This window comes from Crocodylus siamensis, chromosome 4 (assembly GCF_052110815.1).
Source record: "Crocodylus siamensis isolate JL-2025a chromosome 4, ASM5211081v1, whole genome shotgun sequence".
Lineage (NCBI taxonomy): Eukaryota > Metazoa > Chordata > Crocodylia > Crocodylidae > Crocodylus > Crocodylus siamensis.
In genome coordinates, this window is record NC_143398.1 from 71,912,909 (window position 1) to 71,931,175 (window position 18,267).

The 18,267-nt window shown below is 44.1% G+C and overlaps 1 protein-coding gene across 1 annotated transcript in view; it reads left to right on the top strand.

Annotated features, from left to right (window-relative positions):
- The first annotated feature begins 188 nt into the window (after positions 1-188).
- LOC149865856 (glioma pathogenesis-related protein 1-like) overlaps positions 189-18,267 on the top strand; it is a 30,256-nt gene continuing 12,177 nt past the window's right edge. Inside the window, exons 1-2 of the mRNA XM_090041014.1 lie at positions 189-368; positions 5,420-5,662. Coding sequence (XP_089897140.1) covers positions 189-368; positions 5,420-5,662 — 423 coding nt within the window. The remainder of the gene's footprint in view (positions 369-5,419; positions 5,663-18,267) is intronic.

Below are 18,267 nucleotides of genomic sequence, written 5' to 3' on the forward strand. Positions count from 1 at the left end.
CCCCGCGGCCTCTCTATTGGCTGAGGCGAGGGGGGAGGGGGAAGTGGGGCCAGGTGAGGGAGTGGGGCCTGTGCGTGCGTCCGCCTGGAACTTTGGGGAGGTGACCGTTTGAGCCACTGTGCGGGATAGTTGTTGCCCATCCTCCCCCGTGCGCGTTGAGCGAGGCCGTTAGTCTGGGCGGCGGCGTCATGCGGCTGTGGCTGGCGGCGGTGCTGGGGCCGTGGGCGTTGCTGGGCGTGTGGAGCGCTCCGCAGGTCAAGCCCAACCTGCCGAGCATCACCAACCGCACCTTCATAGAGCAGTGCGAGTACTACCACAACCACTTCCGCAGGCTGGTCACTCCTCCGGCTGCCAACATGCACTACATGGTAGGGGCGGACTGGGGCAGCTTTCACCTCAGGGAGGCGAGTGCGCTAGGCTGGGAAGAAGAGGTGGCTGAGAGATGAAGACCCAGGCTGTCAGCAACCCCTTGACGCTTTAACGGCCATTGCCGCCTCCAAAGAATTTGAGGCCTGCGAGAGATAGGTGCCTGGTCCATTTTACTTGTTAAGACTTTAGACCGAAGTCTTCTGGACACCTGTCTAGTCACCAGTTATAGAAACAATCCCTCAAATTATAGATGAAGCAGCTAAGGTGCATCCAACCCAATGTAGGGCCAATTTGCCTGTCATTAATGACAGAGCAGCTGTCAACTTTGTATGGGAGGTTTTAACCTTTCCACCTCCTGAAATACATTTCACAAATAACATCCGATTCTGTCTGTACTGTAGCATATTGAGGGTCACAGTGTTGTAACTGATTCCCTCAGGCTGGTGGGGTTAAGTATAGACAGGGCTAGGAACCTGTGATTTTTCATTAATTATTTGTGGCAGGAGATACAGATGCTCATTTTCTCCTCAGGATCAAGTCTGCACATTGCACTAATCTGTTGCTATGATGAACACTTGCTCTGTAATTACCTTTGGTCATTAAAATATCTGTTCCCAGGGAAAGGAAAACCTGATAAGAGACCTTAAGAGAGGGGAATCCATGTTACCCCTGTGATCCAGCAATCTACATATTGGCTATATCCAGCATCTCCTGTATCTGTGAACTCTATAACTAAAAACAATGATCTGCAAATAAAGAGTCCAACCTTTTGTTGTAGGCAGAATTAAAAATAGAAGGGAAAGGAATAAAGATTCACAATGATATAACTGAGGAAGATCTATATGACTGGATACTCCTTTTTAAGAAATCAATTGGATACCATCAGAGTAGATTCAGAGAAAAAAAGCATGCCATCTGCCAGGATCAGGGATATCAGATCCTTTAAAGGAACTTCATAGGAACAAGAAAGTATCTGTCAATCAGGACAGAAGACAGCAACATTCTCACTGGAATGTATCAAGGATGTCTACAGTCAGGTAAGGTAGATATTTGAAGAAGTGGAGATTTGAGAGATCCTAAGTAAATCCTTGTGGTTCCCTTAAAGGAGGGAAAGATAATGAAGACAAAGATCTGGTGGAGTTATGAAAAACGGTTTGCAGTATTTGACCACTATGAGTACTTTTCTCAAAGGATGGACTTCCCCTGAGTATATGGAATATTGATGTTCTGAGATATGCTCATCCCAAGTATAGAAGGAAGAAGGCGGCAAATCTGAGTGTATCTGGCTGAAGATAAAGAGGGAAAAGACCAGTAGGTGGGGGTCTGTATACAGACTGCTAAGTCAGGTGAGCTGACAGTTTCTAAAATCTCTATTGGAAGCTTCACACCTGACACAATAGAAATACAAGAATGGCATGTAACTGATGAGCTATAAAAGGAGCATTGATGCCTCACAATCGAAAGGAAAACATACAGGCAGTGGAAGAATGGCAAGTCAGTAAGAAAGCACGCCAAGAAATAGCAAGAACTTGCTGGAACAAAATAAGGAGAGCAAAGAAAAAATGATTGCACCTATTGAGCGAAGTTAAGGACAACAAGAAAGAGCTTTAGAAATACATTGGTCAGAAAAGACAGACCAAGGAAACTATGCTAAACAGCTAGGGTAGGGTTTTAATAGAAAATGTAAAAAGGTAGAGCTCCTCAAGAGCTGCTCTGCCTCAGTCTTCATGAATAAAAAAAGCTGCAACCAGACAGCTAAGAAAAATTATATGCACAAAGAAGAGGAAAGGCTGAGAATCATGATAACAAGAGAACATCAGAAAGCTTTCAATTAATTTGAATCAGCAGGGCCTTGTGAGTTTCATCCCAGGATGCTAAAGAAACTGACAGAAGGGATCTCATAGCAATAGTATTTCCAAAGTTGTGGGAGACAGGCAAGGTTCCAGACGACTGGAAAAGGGCCAACAGAGTGGCCATTTTTAAAAAATGGTAAAAAGGAAGATCTGAGGACCCATAATCCAAACAGCTTGACTTCAATACCTGGGAAGTTACAGGATTTATAAATAATTCATAAGCATCTAGAGGAGGAAAGGCTGATCATGAGTACCCAGCATGAAGAACAAATCATGCTAAACTAACTTCATCTCTTGCTTTGACCAAACAACTAGTAGAGTAAATGGAGTGCAATTCATAATAGCATACTTGGATTTTAGTAAGGCTGTTGATGAAGCTCCATATGAAAAGTAAACTGTGGAAGTGTGGGCTAGATAAATTTACTACAAGATAATTAGGTAATTGGCTTAATTACAACAATCAAAGGGTAACTATAACAAATTTGTCAGAGTAGAAGGAGGTTTAGAATGGGGTTCCACAGGGGCCTGTTATGGATTGGGTCCTATTTAACTGGTTTGTAATGATTTGGATGCTGGAAGAAAGAGCTTCCTGATCAAAAGTTCAGATGGCACAACATTGGGAATGCAAAGACTTTGGGGGATAGGAGTAGAATTCAAGAGCATCTTGACTGCAGAGCTGGGATAGAGACAACAGAATGAAGTTGAATGCAGACATTTATAATGTGTAATACCTATGCAGAATCCACCTATACAACACAAATACAGAATGGAAGACAACTGACTGGACAGATGTATTGCTGAGAAGGATCTAGAGTTTTGATGCATTAGAATCATAGAAAGTTAGGGTTGGAAGGGACCTCAGGAGATTAGCCTTCACCTAGAGTATTACATACAGTTTTAGGTTCCACAGCTTAAAGATGTGGAGGAATGGGAGAAGGACCAGAAGCTGGTGAAGAAAATTCTGAAAGAGGTTTCAAAGTTAACCATATAAGAAGAAAAGGAGATTAAGAAAGGACATCATACCAGTTTTTAAATATTTGAAAAGTTGCCATAAAGGAGAGTGAAAACAATTCTTCTTCCTCACTGTAGAGGGCAGGACATGAAGTTATAGCTTTATATTGCAGAAAAATAAAATTTAATTGGATATCAGGAAAACTTCCTTACTAGCCAAACAGCAAGGCTGGGTAATAAACATCCCAGGAAGGTATGGGAATCTGTTTCGTTGGAGGTTTTCAAGAAGAGGCTGGAGAGACATTATATAAAATTTAGGAGTAGCAATTGTGCAAGTCTTGGCCAAGAAGACCCCTGATGTTCTTTCAAGTCCCATAATCTTATAATTTGGGCAGGAATTTGAGATAACTCAAGATAAGATAATGTCTTAAGGTAACTTTATCTGGGTAGAAGGTAGCATAGAGAGAATTTGCCACAGGTGCTTGTATCTGACCCATTTAGCTTGCTGTTGTAGTAGCTTTCAGGAAATCAGTTTTCATAGAGGTATAGAAAAAGAAAATTGTACTAGGTTCAAGCTGAATATGAGGGACTGATTCAACCCCCTCTGTAGGATCAGGCTCCTTATCTGAAGACAAGACCTTAAGATATCTAAGGGCTGTTAGGTGAGAAGAGAACGCATGCTATATCTTGCCTGAAGGGTAAAAGTCTGAAATTGCTGCCAGATGGACCTCAATTTAGCTGGTGGAAATGTTTTTGTTCATTAGACCAGTGGATAATCTGACATTCCTTGCCTGGCATGAGGACAAAACCCTGGTCCATTTCACCAAGTCAGTACATCTGGTAGAGTCCCTTTTTGCTGTGGAAGGGAATGTCACTGACCAGTATCAAACATTCTCACTTTACCTGAGAGAACTACTGAGCATCCAGACAGAGAGACAGCCTTGCTTTTTCCTTGCGTTACCAGGTCTGGGATTATCGGTAGCATTTTTGGAATAGGAGACCCTAACTCTTGGAAATGAGTTTTGGGACTATGAGTACTATAAATCCTGTATCACCATGTAGATATCTAGGCTTAAAGGAGTGTGAAGAAACAGATACAGGAGGCCCCTTGACCACTGAATCATGACTGCATGTAGGAGAGACTTAGGCCAAGCCTCCCCTAAAGCCAGAAGAGGGACATCATATTAAAGAAAAAAAAAACAACTTTGAACTTTTGTGGTATTTTCTTTGAAAACATTTTTAAAGTACTTTTAACATTTAATCAGTAGAAGAAGAAGAAGAAGAATCAGTAGAAGAAACAGTTCTGGGAGTAGAAAGACCTGGGTTGTAGTCCTAATTACTACTGGTTCATGTTGGTACTTCTAAAAAGTCACTTGTTCCTTCTTTTTAGCATTTTATATGTAGGGAGAATCTTGTTTATATTATAAAGTCATCTTTGTAAAATGCTTTCACATAGATTGGTGAAATGCATCACAAACGTTTAAAGTATTACTGGTGGAGGATTTTATATATATTGCCTGTTTTCATAGTCTTTTACTTCAGAGAAAGCAGTTATTTAAAAACAAGATATGGTTCTGAAGCTGTGGTATTTGTGTATTTTGACATTTCTTTGATTTGTATGTAAACTCTAAAAATTGTGAATTAACTGCTTGGGTGCTTGCAGATATAACCCTCCCCTCCACCCCCAAAACAGCACTTTACTTTAAAGTCAATGCATTCCTGTGCTGATCCCTATGCATGCTCAGAAGAGGCAATGCATTGCTTCAGTTCAGCTCGCCTTACAGCTGTAAAGATTGGGCACTTTAGTGGGGCTTTTCTGGTGCCTTATCTAATAGCTGATTGAATCAGCTTTAACTAGGAAGCAGCCTTTGATGCAAAAGAAGAAATACCTACATGTAATAAAGTTAAGTGTGTGAACTAATGTTAAATGATTTCAGTCTACTTACGCAAAGATAAAATATAGATTTTAAATAGTAGGTAGTCACTAACAGTGCTCTTGAAATATAATTTTTCTAGTATCTAACAGTAGGCCAATAGAAAAAATAAGAATCATATCTAAGAAAGTCAGTCTATATTCTTATGGTGCTAAGTATGCCAGAATTTTAAGGAAAACATCTTTGGGATACATGAATGTTTCTGTTGTTTAGTAGTACAGAACTGACAATTTTAAGCCGATTTCTGCTTTAGTTGATTGCTAAAATGCTACTGGAACATTGCACAGTTATTTTAACTTTATTATTTTGCAGACTTGGGATGCAGCTTTGGCAAGGAATGCAAAGGCATGGTCAAGGAAGTGCCTTTTTAAGCATAATCTATATTTACAAACCAAAGATACACATCCATCTTTCAGACCGCTCGGCGAAAATATTTTTACTGGAAATCACCGGGCATTCAGTGTAAAAGCAGCCGTTCAGCTTTGGTATGACGAATACAGGGATTATACTTATGAGACTCGCAAATGTACTACCACATGTGGTCATTATACTCAGGTAACTTAATCTTCACTGCCAAAATGATCTATGCAGCTCAAAGTACAGTGTCAAGAACACTACTTAGTAAAAGCCATAAATTATCAATTAATGAATAAGTAACTGTTACAGCAGCCTAAATATCATGTCCTTTCAGTGATCCATTTAAGGTCATATATATGTTATGTTTGTATTAGGAGACTCACCACTGCAAGCATACAAGCATTCATTCAGTTTCTCCCAGGAGAAACATTGCCCCTCCAGGAGAATGATCTTCCAGGTATCAACCTGGAAGATCCTTCCTTGTGAGAGAAACTCTTTCACAGGAAAAAACACTTGTGTGCTCCCCTGCCAGTATCTGCTCTGGCAGAGGTGTACAAGTATGTTTTTTTTTCTTGAGAAGCACTGTCCAGCTTGCAAAATGGCTTCAGGTCTTTGCTTCACTGCTCCCTCTGCTCTGCTCCCAGACACCAGAAGCAGAGGAAAAGAGGATGCTTCCTGCCCATTCTCCAGGTCATGATTTGGGTCGGTACAGATAGTTTTTCCCCACCACTCTGCTCCCCCCAGGTACCTCAAGGAACAAAGCACCCACTGGTCTAGGGAAAGAACTAAGCAGGGGAAGAGGGTCCAGCTGCAAGCTGAGAAGTTTCTACTGATAGAAATGAACTATGTATACAAAGCTGAAGTATACAGCTCCAAACTCCATAGTGTAACTCTTACAATAAAGCTTGTAACTGGTCACTCTGAATTATGCAAGTTTGAGTAAAACTACCTGGTTAGTAACAAAGGGCACCTATACATGTGCAGTGAGGCTGCTCCAACATACTACAATTACTCAATTAATGGAGTTTGCTGAAGCATGGCAATTTATGAGCTTTAGTTAGTGTCCCAGCTGCCATTTTTCAGCACAGGGACACTGATACATAAGACGATCTGAGTGCATTAATCAAAGTGCCCCCCCACCCAGGTCCTGGAGCATGCGTATAAACACCCAAAGTTAACATAATGAAAATAAACAAAACTCCCTGGCTAGCATTCAACATAGCCAAAGTATCTTGTTTCTTAGCTTTTCAAATCCTATCAGAGATATAAGGAAAGGAGGAAGGCAACAGAAAAATGATAATTTGTCACATCTAGTTTTATCACTAAGAGGTGAATAATAATCCCTTTTATTAAAATTGTAAATGATTTTGAATCCAGTATCTAACACAAGCTTTGAAAATTGTTCTAAAGTATACTTAAACAGTAGTCACACTTAACTCTTCTGAAGTAGTAATAATTTTTTTTCACATATTCAAATTTGTACTCAGTAAAAATGGGTAAAAGTGTCAGCCAAAAGGGTATGTAAAAGAAAAAAAAGTTCTACTTTGTTTAATTTAAGAGAGAAGTTTGTATGTTGTGCATCCATGTTGATATTGTTTGTCATACTGTGATACTTATTAGCAGCTATGAAAGTGACCAATGGTTCTTCTAGCAGCCTTTTAACTTTTGGGACCAAGCCACCTAAACTGAAATTTTCAAGAATCTTTTCAAGTTACAGCCACTCATCCTTTTTTTCCCCTTTTTCCTTTAGATTCATACACTGAGGGTTTGTTTCCCAGCTGCCTCTCATCCTTGATAAATGACAACGTGCAGTGAGCTCTGCTCACTTGATGTTCTTAATGCTGATTTCATTTGGGAGTGGGACAGTGAGGGAGGTGGCAGGGAATATTTTTTTTTTCCAGCTCTATAAAGGCTATTTTGGTTTTTAATTTGTTAGAATGTTAAAGAAATGAGAAGAGAATGGCCAAATAGCTTCAATATTGTGTCAGTGAACTCAAAAACGCTGGGGGATGTTTCACACGTGTGGTAAATTAAATCTTTTGGATCAGTTAACCAAGTCTGGCACTGACTTTGACTTTGGAAACCCATTGATCAAAGTGCCAGTATTCTTGAAATAGGTTGTTACAGGGTCCCTAAGATTTGTTCTGTTCAGTCAAGTCCAGCACCAGAAACCCAGTATTCCTTAACCTTGGAACACTATCGTCAAAGTGGTTCTCAGCTTTAGATCTATCCTGGTTGACAGATTCTGGTACTGGAAAGCTGTTATAGTTCATTTTGGAATGGTTTTGTGCTAAGCATGAGTCACACTGAGGTTCCCAAATCTACAAAAGGTCAGTGAGTCTGGTACCAAGGATCCAGCACCCTTGGTCTTATAGAGAAGCACTTACCAAAGTGCTACAGTTATTTACAGAAACAAGTGCTCATCCCACAGGTGGTTGCAATGCCCCCAGTGGTCACTTAGCCCTTGCCAACCTGGCTCCCCTCAGGGCCCTCTCCCCTCTACTTGCCTACTGCACCTTGATGTTGTTAATTTGAGATGAAAGGGAGGCTGCCCAGGGCTTCCCATGACTGGTTTTACACTTAGGATCACAGATGCTCATGGTCATTGCCTTAAGGGCTAATTCTGTGGGCTCCATGATCCCCAGTACCCACTCCCATGCATTGCAGGTAATTTGCTAACATAACTTTCTGCCCTCTGACGGGCCCCAGGCACTAGAGCTTCCCTTGATACACCCTAGTCCTCCCTGGGCACTGGACCCTTCTGGTCCCTCCAAGGCGCCAGACCTTCTCTAGATGTGCCATAGTTCCCCCTGGGCATTGGACCCTCCTCATCCCTTCCACCCAGGCACCAGACCTTCTCCCAGTTACCTAGTCCTTTTTAGGCTCAAGCTGTATTTCTCTGTGGGCCCCAGGCTTATCTCTTCCAAGGCCTGCTCTGGCCCCACACTCTGCCCCTTAATGCTCTCAGACTCTCTCTCTGGGCCCCAGATCCTCTATTCTTCTGTCCCTTTTCTCTTTCTCTCTATCACTGAACCAGTTGAGACCTCCATACCTCTTCTTCAGTCCCTTCCACAACCACCAGTAGTTGTCCATCACTAGACCTCCTGGGTCACTGCTTCTATGCCCGGGCCTATCTGTTCCTCCTGAGTACTGGGCCCCCAGCCCCTGCCCCCACACCTGTCTATTCCAAGGCCTGCTTCACCCTTCTAGGGCATTGGACCCCGTCCGGCCCTCTGTTCCCAGGCCTATCTATTCCAAGGCCTGTCTTGCCCCCCTCAGGCACTGGGCCCTGCTGTCCCCTGGCCTATCTGTTCCAAAGCTTGGCCTGTTCCTGGGCTTAGTGCTGCTTACACCAGGTCAGATGTTCAGGAAAGAGCCCCGCTGCCAGGAGTGCCTCTCCCTGTGGCTAGACTGCCTGACCAGCTCAGGTCCTTGGCTTATCTGGCTCAAACCCGGGCACCCTCCAAGTACCCTGTCACAGTAACAGCAAAGGTCCTGGATTAGTACTAAAACTGTTTCTATTGCTTTTGCTATAATGCTGTATTTCGTAGTTGTTCATTGATAACAGCAGAAGACTTCCAAAGAGATGCATAATTGGTATGCCAAGTGTAACATCAACATTTGCTAAATATTTCCCACAAACCTCATAGTCAGATGGTGACATGATTAGTCTTTGCTTATGTCTCTAAAGTTTCCTGGAAAAGGTTATCAGGAAGACTTATAGGGGTTTCCATGGTTGACTGCCTGGTATAAAATACTAGATTTCTAGCTGTTGTCTGGTACTTACCCCATCATGTGCTACAACAACTATCCTAGAATACATAGGCCAAGGCAGCTTTACAAGGAACCATGGGATGCCCATCCACAATCCTGTGCATATAACTTGGAGGATTTGTAGTAGTGAAGTAGGCAGTTTTTCATTTGAGCACCCTTGAATTGAGGTGCTTATGGTCAGCCTGTTGCCTCAAAGTTATGCATCTTGAGGAATCTCTATTCATCATATAGCCAGGGCTTAGATTTTTCAGATAGTTACATTGGCCAGTGGGAAAAATAATTAAATTCTTGGAATTAGCTACATGGCCTTATTAGCAAATCAAACGACATATCCCTTCTCTTTGGGGTTCTGAGACAGTGGTATTGTGCTGAATTCTAATCAGAGATATATTGTTTGTCTGTCAGTCACATTTAACTAAATGAAGCATACTTGATGCTGTGCCCATCTAGCACGTGAGAGACAGCTACTTCTGTGTCTGGACTGGTCAAAAAAAGAAAAAATACTTGGTCAGTTGACCAGTGAAATATTGTCAAATAATGGTCAAGGTTTTAAAGCATACATACAGGTGACCCTCGCCATTCATATGGCATATGTTCACATGATCTCTGCGAATGGCAAAATCCATGAATAGGGCACTGCATTATAACAGGGAGCTCTTGCGGCTGATCTGTCATTGGCCCACCCACCTGTTCTGGGCCAACCAGCCGCCTCCTCGCCTGCCATGTCTTGTTTCTTAGTTGGTTCTTATTAAGGCGGGAGGCTGCCCATTCTTGTCCTGATACCAAGGGGCACTACATGCAGCTCTGTTCCTCCCCTACACCACAGCTCATGCCTTGCAGATGGCATCCAGGTGACATTTCATAGATTTCATAGACATCAGGGCTGGAAGGGACCTCGGGAGATCATCGAGTCCAGCCCCCTGCCCAAAAGGCAGGAAGTCAGCTGGGGTCATAGGATCCCAGCAAGATAAGCATCCAATTTACTCTTGAAGGTGTTCAATGTAGGTGCTTGAACCACCTCTGCTGGCAGACTGTTCCAGACCTTGGGGGCTCGGACAGTAAAGAAATTCTTCCTTATGTCCAGCCTGAAACGGTCTTGCAGGAGTTTGTGACCGTTCGACCTAGTCATCCCTTGGGGCGCTCTGGTGAACAAACGTTCCCCAGATCCTGGTGGTCACCCTTGATAAACTTATAGGTGGCCATCAGATCACCCCTGAGCCTCCGCTTTTCCAGGCTAAAGAGTCCCATGTCTCTCAGCCTATTATCATAAGATCTGTTTTCCTGACCTCTGATCATGCGCGTGGCTCTCCTCTGGACTCTCTCAAGCTTCTCCACATCCTTTTTGAATTGTGGAGCCCAAAACTGGACGCAGTACTCCAGCTGTGGCCTCACCAAGGCTGAGTACAAGGGGAGAAAGACGTCCCGGGATTTGCTTGAGAAGCATCTATGGATGCAAGCCAGCTTTTTGGTTGCTTTATTAGCCGCAGCATCGCATTGCAGGCTCATGTTCGTCTTGTGGTCAATCATGACCCCCACGTCTCTTTCTTCTGTAGTGCTATCCAGCATAGCACTGCCGAGCCTATAAGGGTGCTGCAGGTTTTTCCTCCCAAGGTGGAGAACCTTGCATTTTTCAGTGTTAAACACCATCAGGTTCTCATCTCCCCTTTTGCTGATCTTGTCCAGGTCAGCCTGGATCACCCGCCTATCTTCTGGCGTGGATGCTTTGCCCCAACGTTTGGTGTCATCGGTGAACTTGGCCAGTCCACTCCTGACTCCAATGTCCACATTATTAATGAAGATGTTGAACAGGATGGGTCCAAGGACAGAGCCTTGAGGGACCCCACTGGTCACAGGGCACCACGATGAGTGACCGCCATCAATTACAACCCTCTGGGTCCGACCACGGAGCCAATTTCCCAGCCAGCGGATCGTGGTGGAGCCAAGGCCACAACTGGCCAGTTTGGCCAAGAGGTGATACCAGATCAAAAGCTTTTTTGAAGCCAAGATATATGACATCAATCTCTTCTCCCTCGTCCAGGTGATAGGTCACCTGGTCATAGAAGGAAATGAGATTGGTCAAACAAAACCTACCCACAACAAACCCATGCTGGCTATCCCTTAGGATGTTAACCTGGGCCAGTCCGTCAAGGATGGCCTCCTTAATAAACTTTTCTAAGATCTTCCCCAGGATAGAAGTCAGGCTAATGGGCCTGTAGTTAGCCGGATCCACTCTCCTCCCTTTCTTGAAGATCGGCACCACATTGGCCTTCTTCCAGTCTTCGGGCACTACACCAGAGCGCCAGGAGTTTTCAAAGATCCGTGCCAGGGGCTGGGCTATGACGCTCGCCAGCTCCTTGAGTATCCTGGGGTGCAGATTGTCAGTGCCGGCTGACTTGAAGGTATCCAGCTTCTCAAGGTGTTCCTTCACGAGCTCAGCATTTATGAAGGATAGGGGATCCCCATCACCCGGATCTCCCTGTCCCATAGCAGGCATGGGGGTCCCATGGGACTGATGAAAGACTGACCCAAAGTACCTATTTAATAGATTGGCTTTTTCCTGGGCGTCAGTTGCCAGTTGCCCCATCTGGTTTAGCAGGGGTCCAACGTTGCCCTTGCTTTTTGTCTGGCTCCCCACATATCTGAAAAAGGACTTTTTGTTGTCCTTGATGCTTGAAGCTAGTTGGAGTTCAGTTGCAGCCTTGGCTTTCCTGATTTGCTGCCTGCAGGACCGGACCAGAGCAGAGTAATCCTCTTTGGAGGTGAATCCCGTCCTCCATCCTTTGTAGGCTTTCCTTTTTAGCCACAGGAGGTCCGCTAGGTCCCTGGAGAGCCAGGAAGGCTGCTGTGCCTTCTTGCTGCCTTTCCTCCATGTTGGAATAGATTTAGCTTGTGCATTGAGGATTGCTTCCTTGAGAAGCAACCACTCTTCTTGAACTCCCATCTCCCTGGGGTCACAGTCCCTGAGGGCCTGACCGACAAGCCTCTTGAGCTTGTCAAAGTCGGCTTTTCTGAAGTCAAGGACTTCTGTGTTGCTGACTGACATGCCAGCTTTACGGCGGATGGTGAAGGTGATCAGCTCGTGGTCGCTGTCACCCAGCTTCCCATCTATCACTAGGTCGCCGATTGGGTTGTCCCCCGTAGCCAGTACCAGGTCGAGCAGCACTTTGCCTCTCGTTGGCCCATAGACTTCTTGAGTCAGGTAGAGGTCATCCACACATGAGAGAAAGCTTTGCAACCGCTCGGATATTGCTGAGTGATCTTCCCACAAGATGTCCAGGTAATTGAAGTCACCCATGACAACCAAGGTCCTGGAGCAAGCGGCCTCAGTCAGTTCCCAGGCAAACTCCTGGTCAAGCTCAGGACTTTGAGTGGGAGGTCTGTAGTAGACTCCCACCGTTGTGTCCCCTGTGCCGTATTCCCCATGAATTTTTACCCAGAGGGTCTCTAGCTGTCCATGCTGGTCGCCAACATCAGCTTGCAGGGACATGTATCTTTCCTTCACATAGAGAGCTACACCCCCACCCCTTTTGTCAACACAATCCCTCCTGTACAGGGTATAGCCCTCTATACCCGTGGTCCAGTCATGGGTGGAGTCCCACCAGGTCCCACATAATTACTTCTGGCCTGAGACTGGAGCAAACTGAGTCCAAAGTTAGGCTCCATGCACACTCATACCACCTCCCCTCTCACAGGAGGCCTCTTCCACTCTCCCCCTCTCTCACCAGGGCCTCTGGCATGCTGCTTATTACTGGGCCACACTCCGCCACCCTGCTTCTCCTTGAGCGACCCCTCTGGGCCATCAGGCTTCACTACTCACATGCTGGCCTCGCCACACAGTCCCTTCATTTCCCACAAGTTCCCCTACTCTACATAGTCTGGCCTTGTGCCAAACCCTGGACTACTTCTGCTCCACACCTCTCACTGGGCAACTCTACACATACACACACTCTGGGCTCCCAGCCCTCTGGTTTCCCCCTGACTGAGGCTCCTCATCTCCACCTCCTCACTGGGGCTATGGGACTTGCCTCTCCAGTGGGGCTCAGGTGGCCATAGCCATGCCTGGCCCTTTCTGGGTCTTACACCTTCCCTGCACTCAGGTGGTTATAGCCATGCCTGGCCCCCTTGTACTCACAGTGATGTGGGGGCTAGGGGTTAAGACACCCTGACCTGCTTTTCACTGGGGTGGTAACTGGCTTGATATTTCCTGGGGGCTCTCACACAACTGAGAGCCCCAACAGGCCATCCACTCCCTGCAGGGTGCAGTTTTAGGTCATGCCCAGGAGCAGGAGCCTCCAACCATCCCCTTAAGCTCCTGCCCTTACCTCCAAGATGTTACATTCAGCCTTGCAGCCAGGCAATGTTTCTGCCTGGCCTGCCAGCAGTGAACTACTCTGTTTATATAGGCAGCCAGAGATCTAAAATGGTCACTGCAATCAAGCACCTGCTGGCTGCTTGGCTCAGCCCTTAAAGTGGCAGGCACCAACAGTGCCCTGCCACAGCATTCATGAATGCAGTGCCCCCAGTGGCTGGGGGGGAAGGGCATGGCGACAGTGGTGACAGCAGGAGCTCCCAGGAGGAGCTCCGGTAAGTGCTTAAAGTGTATTTAAAATGCAGGTTTGGCATTCGCGAATATCTGAAACCGCTCATGCTGAACCCGTGAATACCAAGGGGTTTCCTGTATATGAGAACAGTAAAGAAAGATACTTTAATTTTCAATAGGTTACATACTTACTTAACTTTTAAAAAAAGTTAACTGTTACTATGACACCATGAAATGAAATTCCAAAAAAAATGTAATGAGTTATTACTAACAATGTTAGCTAAGTATGAATGGAAACAATATTCAAGACCAAACAGTTCTTTTTTTTCTTTGCAAAATAGAACAGTGAAACTAAACAGACATAAATATATAGATAAAAATAATATAAAAAAATAAAGGTGAGTTTTTAAATGCAGTTGTGCTAAGTAGACAGCAGGCTCTTCAAGCATTTTGTTTTGTATTATCTTCATCAGCTTCGACGATATTATCTGTATCATCATCATAATCATACATATCTCCATCTGAATACAAATTCAACTCTTCATCTTTCATTTTCTTTTCTAGTCTAAAATGGTCACCAGCTTCCCAACAGTGGAGATCTTCGATGTTTTTTGAAGTTTGAATGGATAATTCTCCAAACTGACCAATTTTGTTTCACAAGTGCAGTCGTGCATGAAAATGTTAAAAGAATTTCCACCACTGTTGTGAAACTACAAAGAGTGTCCAACCCTTTCCACCATGATGAAGGAGCAAGTTATTTTGATTCAATTTCTGGGATTCCATGGAATGAGTTGTTGCTTACTTTATAATTTAATACATTGGTTTTTTTGTTTTTTATGTCCCTTATAATTTAAACAGCCACTATAAGGTAGAAACAGAATCAAATTCATCATCAGAAACATGGATAAATGTTTCTTAATGATCAAGAACTCATATAATTTTCCATATTCTGAATGGACTGAGCTATACACTCAAGCAGTGAATTAATTTTGAGTTTCTCAGCCAAAGGAGACCTTGTCATCACCAAAGATATCAGTGTGGATTATTCCAGAGCAACATCGACCATTCCTTTAACAGCAGCTGACTAAAGTGCCTTCTTGCACGTTCTTAAAGATCTTTGAGGAATTTAAGGTTCACTTGCTGTGAATTCAGTCAAGTGCAGATGCTCATTTGCTTTTGAAAACCTTGACAATGTTTTTCAGTTCTAATACATGTGATAAGTAAGTTGTCAGATCTTCAACATCACAAATGAGGTACAAGGTGTGCACGTCAATTATCATCAACAAGCTGAAAAAGCCTTAATATTAGCAGCAGTGTCAGTCACAACCAAAATAATCTTCTGTGGACCTAATTCAGTGACTATATTGCTGACCAGTTTAAAAATATGATCTGGGTGTATAGTGATGCTCAACAGTGAACTGAAATTCACAATGCTTTTGGAATTGTTACCGGGAAGTTGATTATATCCTTCTAGTGAACATATAATCAAGTTCATTTTTCTGGTCACTGGAAACCTGGTCCAGAAAAACCCTTAATACTAATTTGATGAATTTCTAAAGACTTTCCAGTAGTACGTATTCTGAAGTGCATGGAGTAGCAAAATTCTTAGATGATGCAGAAATGGAACTAGCTTCACTTCAGTGTGCCTTTTCTTGCTGCTATAATCTATCTGATAGTGGCTGGATACCTATCACAAGAATTCAACAAGTGTTGCTACGTCCTGTCTGCATTATTTATTCATTTATTTGTGCATTTAGTTATTTGACTTCTATTTATTTATTATTGTATGCTGCCTTCAGATAAAAACAGATAAAACAGTTCCCCAAAGAATACTCAGAACTTAACTCCACCTGCTAACAGTCTGTCCAAATAAAACGGTCTTACCCGGCTTCTGAAAAATGGCCAGGCTTAGGCTCTGGCAGGCCTCAAGGGGATGGGCATTCCAGAGCTGATGACCAACAACTGAGAACAACCTCCCATATGTTTTGGCTAAGTGATCTTTGTGCACATATGGTGCTTGCAGGAGGTTGTTCTCAACTAACCTTAGGGATCATGATGGAACATGAGAGGGAGACAGTACACAGGGCCATTAGGGGCTGTATAAGTCAAGACCAGCCCTTTGAATTGCATACAGAAAACTTGGTAGCCAGTGCAAACCATGGAACACTGCAGAAATATGGTCCTGACAACCCACCTGCATCAGAAGATGTACCAGTAGCAAACTCTAAATGGCCCTCAGGGGCAACCTCCCATGGGTGCTGCAGTAGTTTAGCCGTAAAGTTACAAAAACATGGATGATGGTGACCAGATCTGAATATGAAAGAAAAGGTTCAACCTTTGCATCAGATGGTGTTGGTGAAATGTGCTCCTAGCTACCACTACAACCTGAGAATCCAAGTGCAGCAAAGAGTCCAAGAGCACCCCAAGGCTGTGGACCCAAGTGACAAGGGGAGGCCAAATTCCATTAGTAATGGATGACCATATCCCCTCTCTATTTCTTTAAATCCTGAGGTCTGCCCACCACCTTCACCATTGTCTCATCTGGATTTGGTTCCAAATGATTCAGCTACACTAGTCTTTAACTGTAGATACGCACAGACTGCAGGCCTGAATTGGATGGAAAGAGTCTAATATAGATATTGACTCCCTGTTTCCAGACAGGGAAAAAACATTTAGCCCAATGTTCATCTCACCCTGTGTGTCAGATAAAGCTAAGTATTATTAGCATACTGATGCCAACTCACTACAAATCGTGTGATCATTTTCTGTGGCTTCAGATACACATTGAACAAGAGGGATGACAAGATGGAACCCTGAGGCACCCCACAAGAAAAGTCCTGAGGAGACGACAGCCACTTACCATGCTTCACAACCTCCTGTGCTAGAAAAGAGCAAAACCAGTTTAGAACAGTCCTATGAATGTCCATTTGGTCACTTAGATGTATTATCAATATCTCATGTTCAACTGTATCAAAGGCTGCTGAAAGATCAACAAGATGCAATTTCTCTTGTTGGTATCCAGGTAAAGATTGTTTACCAAAGCCACAAGCACAGTCTCCATACTGTATCCAGAACAAAACCCAAACAGACAGCAAAAGGAATCTGACAGCATCCAGAAATACCTGGAGTAACCACCTATTCAATGATCTTCCCCAAAAAAGGGATATTGGAGAAAGGGATATTGGAGATACGGCAGTAGCTGGCTGAGGTGTCAATGTCAACAGATGGTTTTTTGAGTAAGGGCTGCACAATGCATACTTAAATATCTTGTACTCTACCTTCCCAAAGGGAGACATTGGCACCCCTACCAGTGGATGACAGCAACTGAAACTGGTCCATATAAACTAGATGAGACTAAGCTTCCCCAGCGCTGAAATTAGACTGCAACTTAATTCATTGCCAAGACAAATGCATGCAGTTTGGTAGCAAACTCGTCATCACAGAGGACTGAGTGAGTTAGTTTCTGTGCAAAGACAACACAAATTAACCAGGCTATTTACTACCCAGAATGGTTCCATCAGATGGCACTTTGCATATGTGATGGCAGTGGAGAAAAAAAGCCTCTTCAGCTGCCTCTGCCATAGCATAGTTCCTTAAAAGGGAACTATACCATAATTGATTGGCTTTGACATGGCTTCACCTGCACTTTGTCTAGTTTCTTACTTAAGCTGTCTCAGCTCTCTCATATACCTGTGGGGAATCTGTGCTGCTGCAGTGGTGGAAATGGACACCTGGGTATTACCATGTCTGGCCAAAGTCACGGTGTTCAACCAGAGCACTAAGAGAGTAGCTGTCAGGTTCAGCAGGAATATCCCCCAGACAGTTCTGAATCTTACTGGCTCCAAGAGTCTCAAGGGGGTGAACCAGCCCAAATAGTCTATCACTTTGCTGGGGGCAGAGATCTGTGCCTTTGGAAGGTAATGGTTTGTCCAGGACAGAGGCAATTTAACAACATCCTCAATGATCAGACCCCCTGTTTCCAGCCAGGTGCAAAACATTAAGTTCAACGTTTGCCACCCTGTGGGAATCTAGAATTCTATATATATAAAGGGCTTAGTCAGTCTGTCTGTGTGTCTGTCTGTCCGTAATGTTCTTTAAGGGTGCCAGAAGCCCAGCACAGCGGGGAGGGTAGAGGGAAGTGCCAACTCAGGAAAAGTGGGAGCTGGGCTCCTGGTGACTGTGAGAAGACAATTACTCGCCTACGGTGAGGCTAATGTGAGCACTGGCATTTGAAATTCATCCGTCGTTCTTGATGGGCAATTTGCTAGTTCTTCTAGAAGTGCTAGTTCTTCAGCAAGTGCAACAGACTCAGGGGCAGTCCTGACTCCTGGGCATTTGTGACATGTGCTACCTGCTACCTGAACTGTGTTCCTCCTGTTTGGAGATGTCTGCATTCACAGCACAGGGCCAGTGGGAGACAGTTTTTTATGCTGCTGATTGTGATTCTTTCCCCAGTACAAAGTAGCTCCTGAAGCCCCATATGACATGA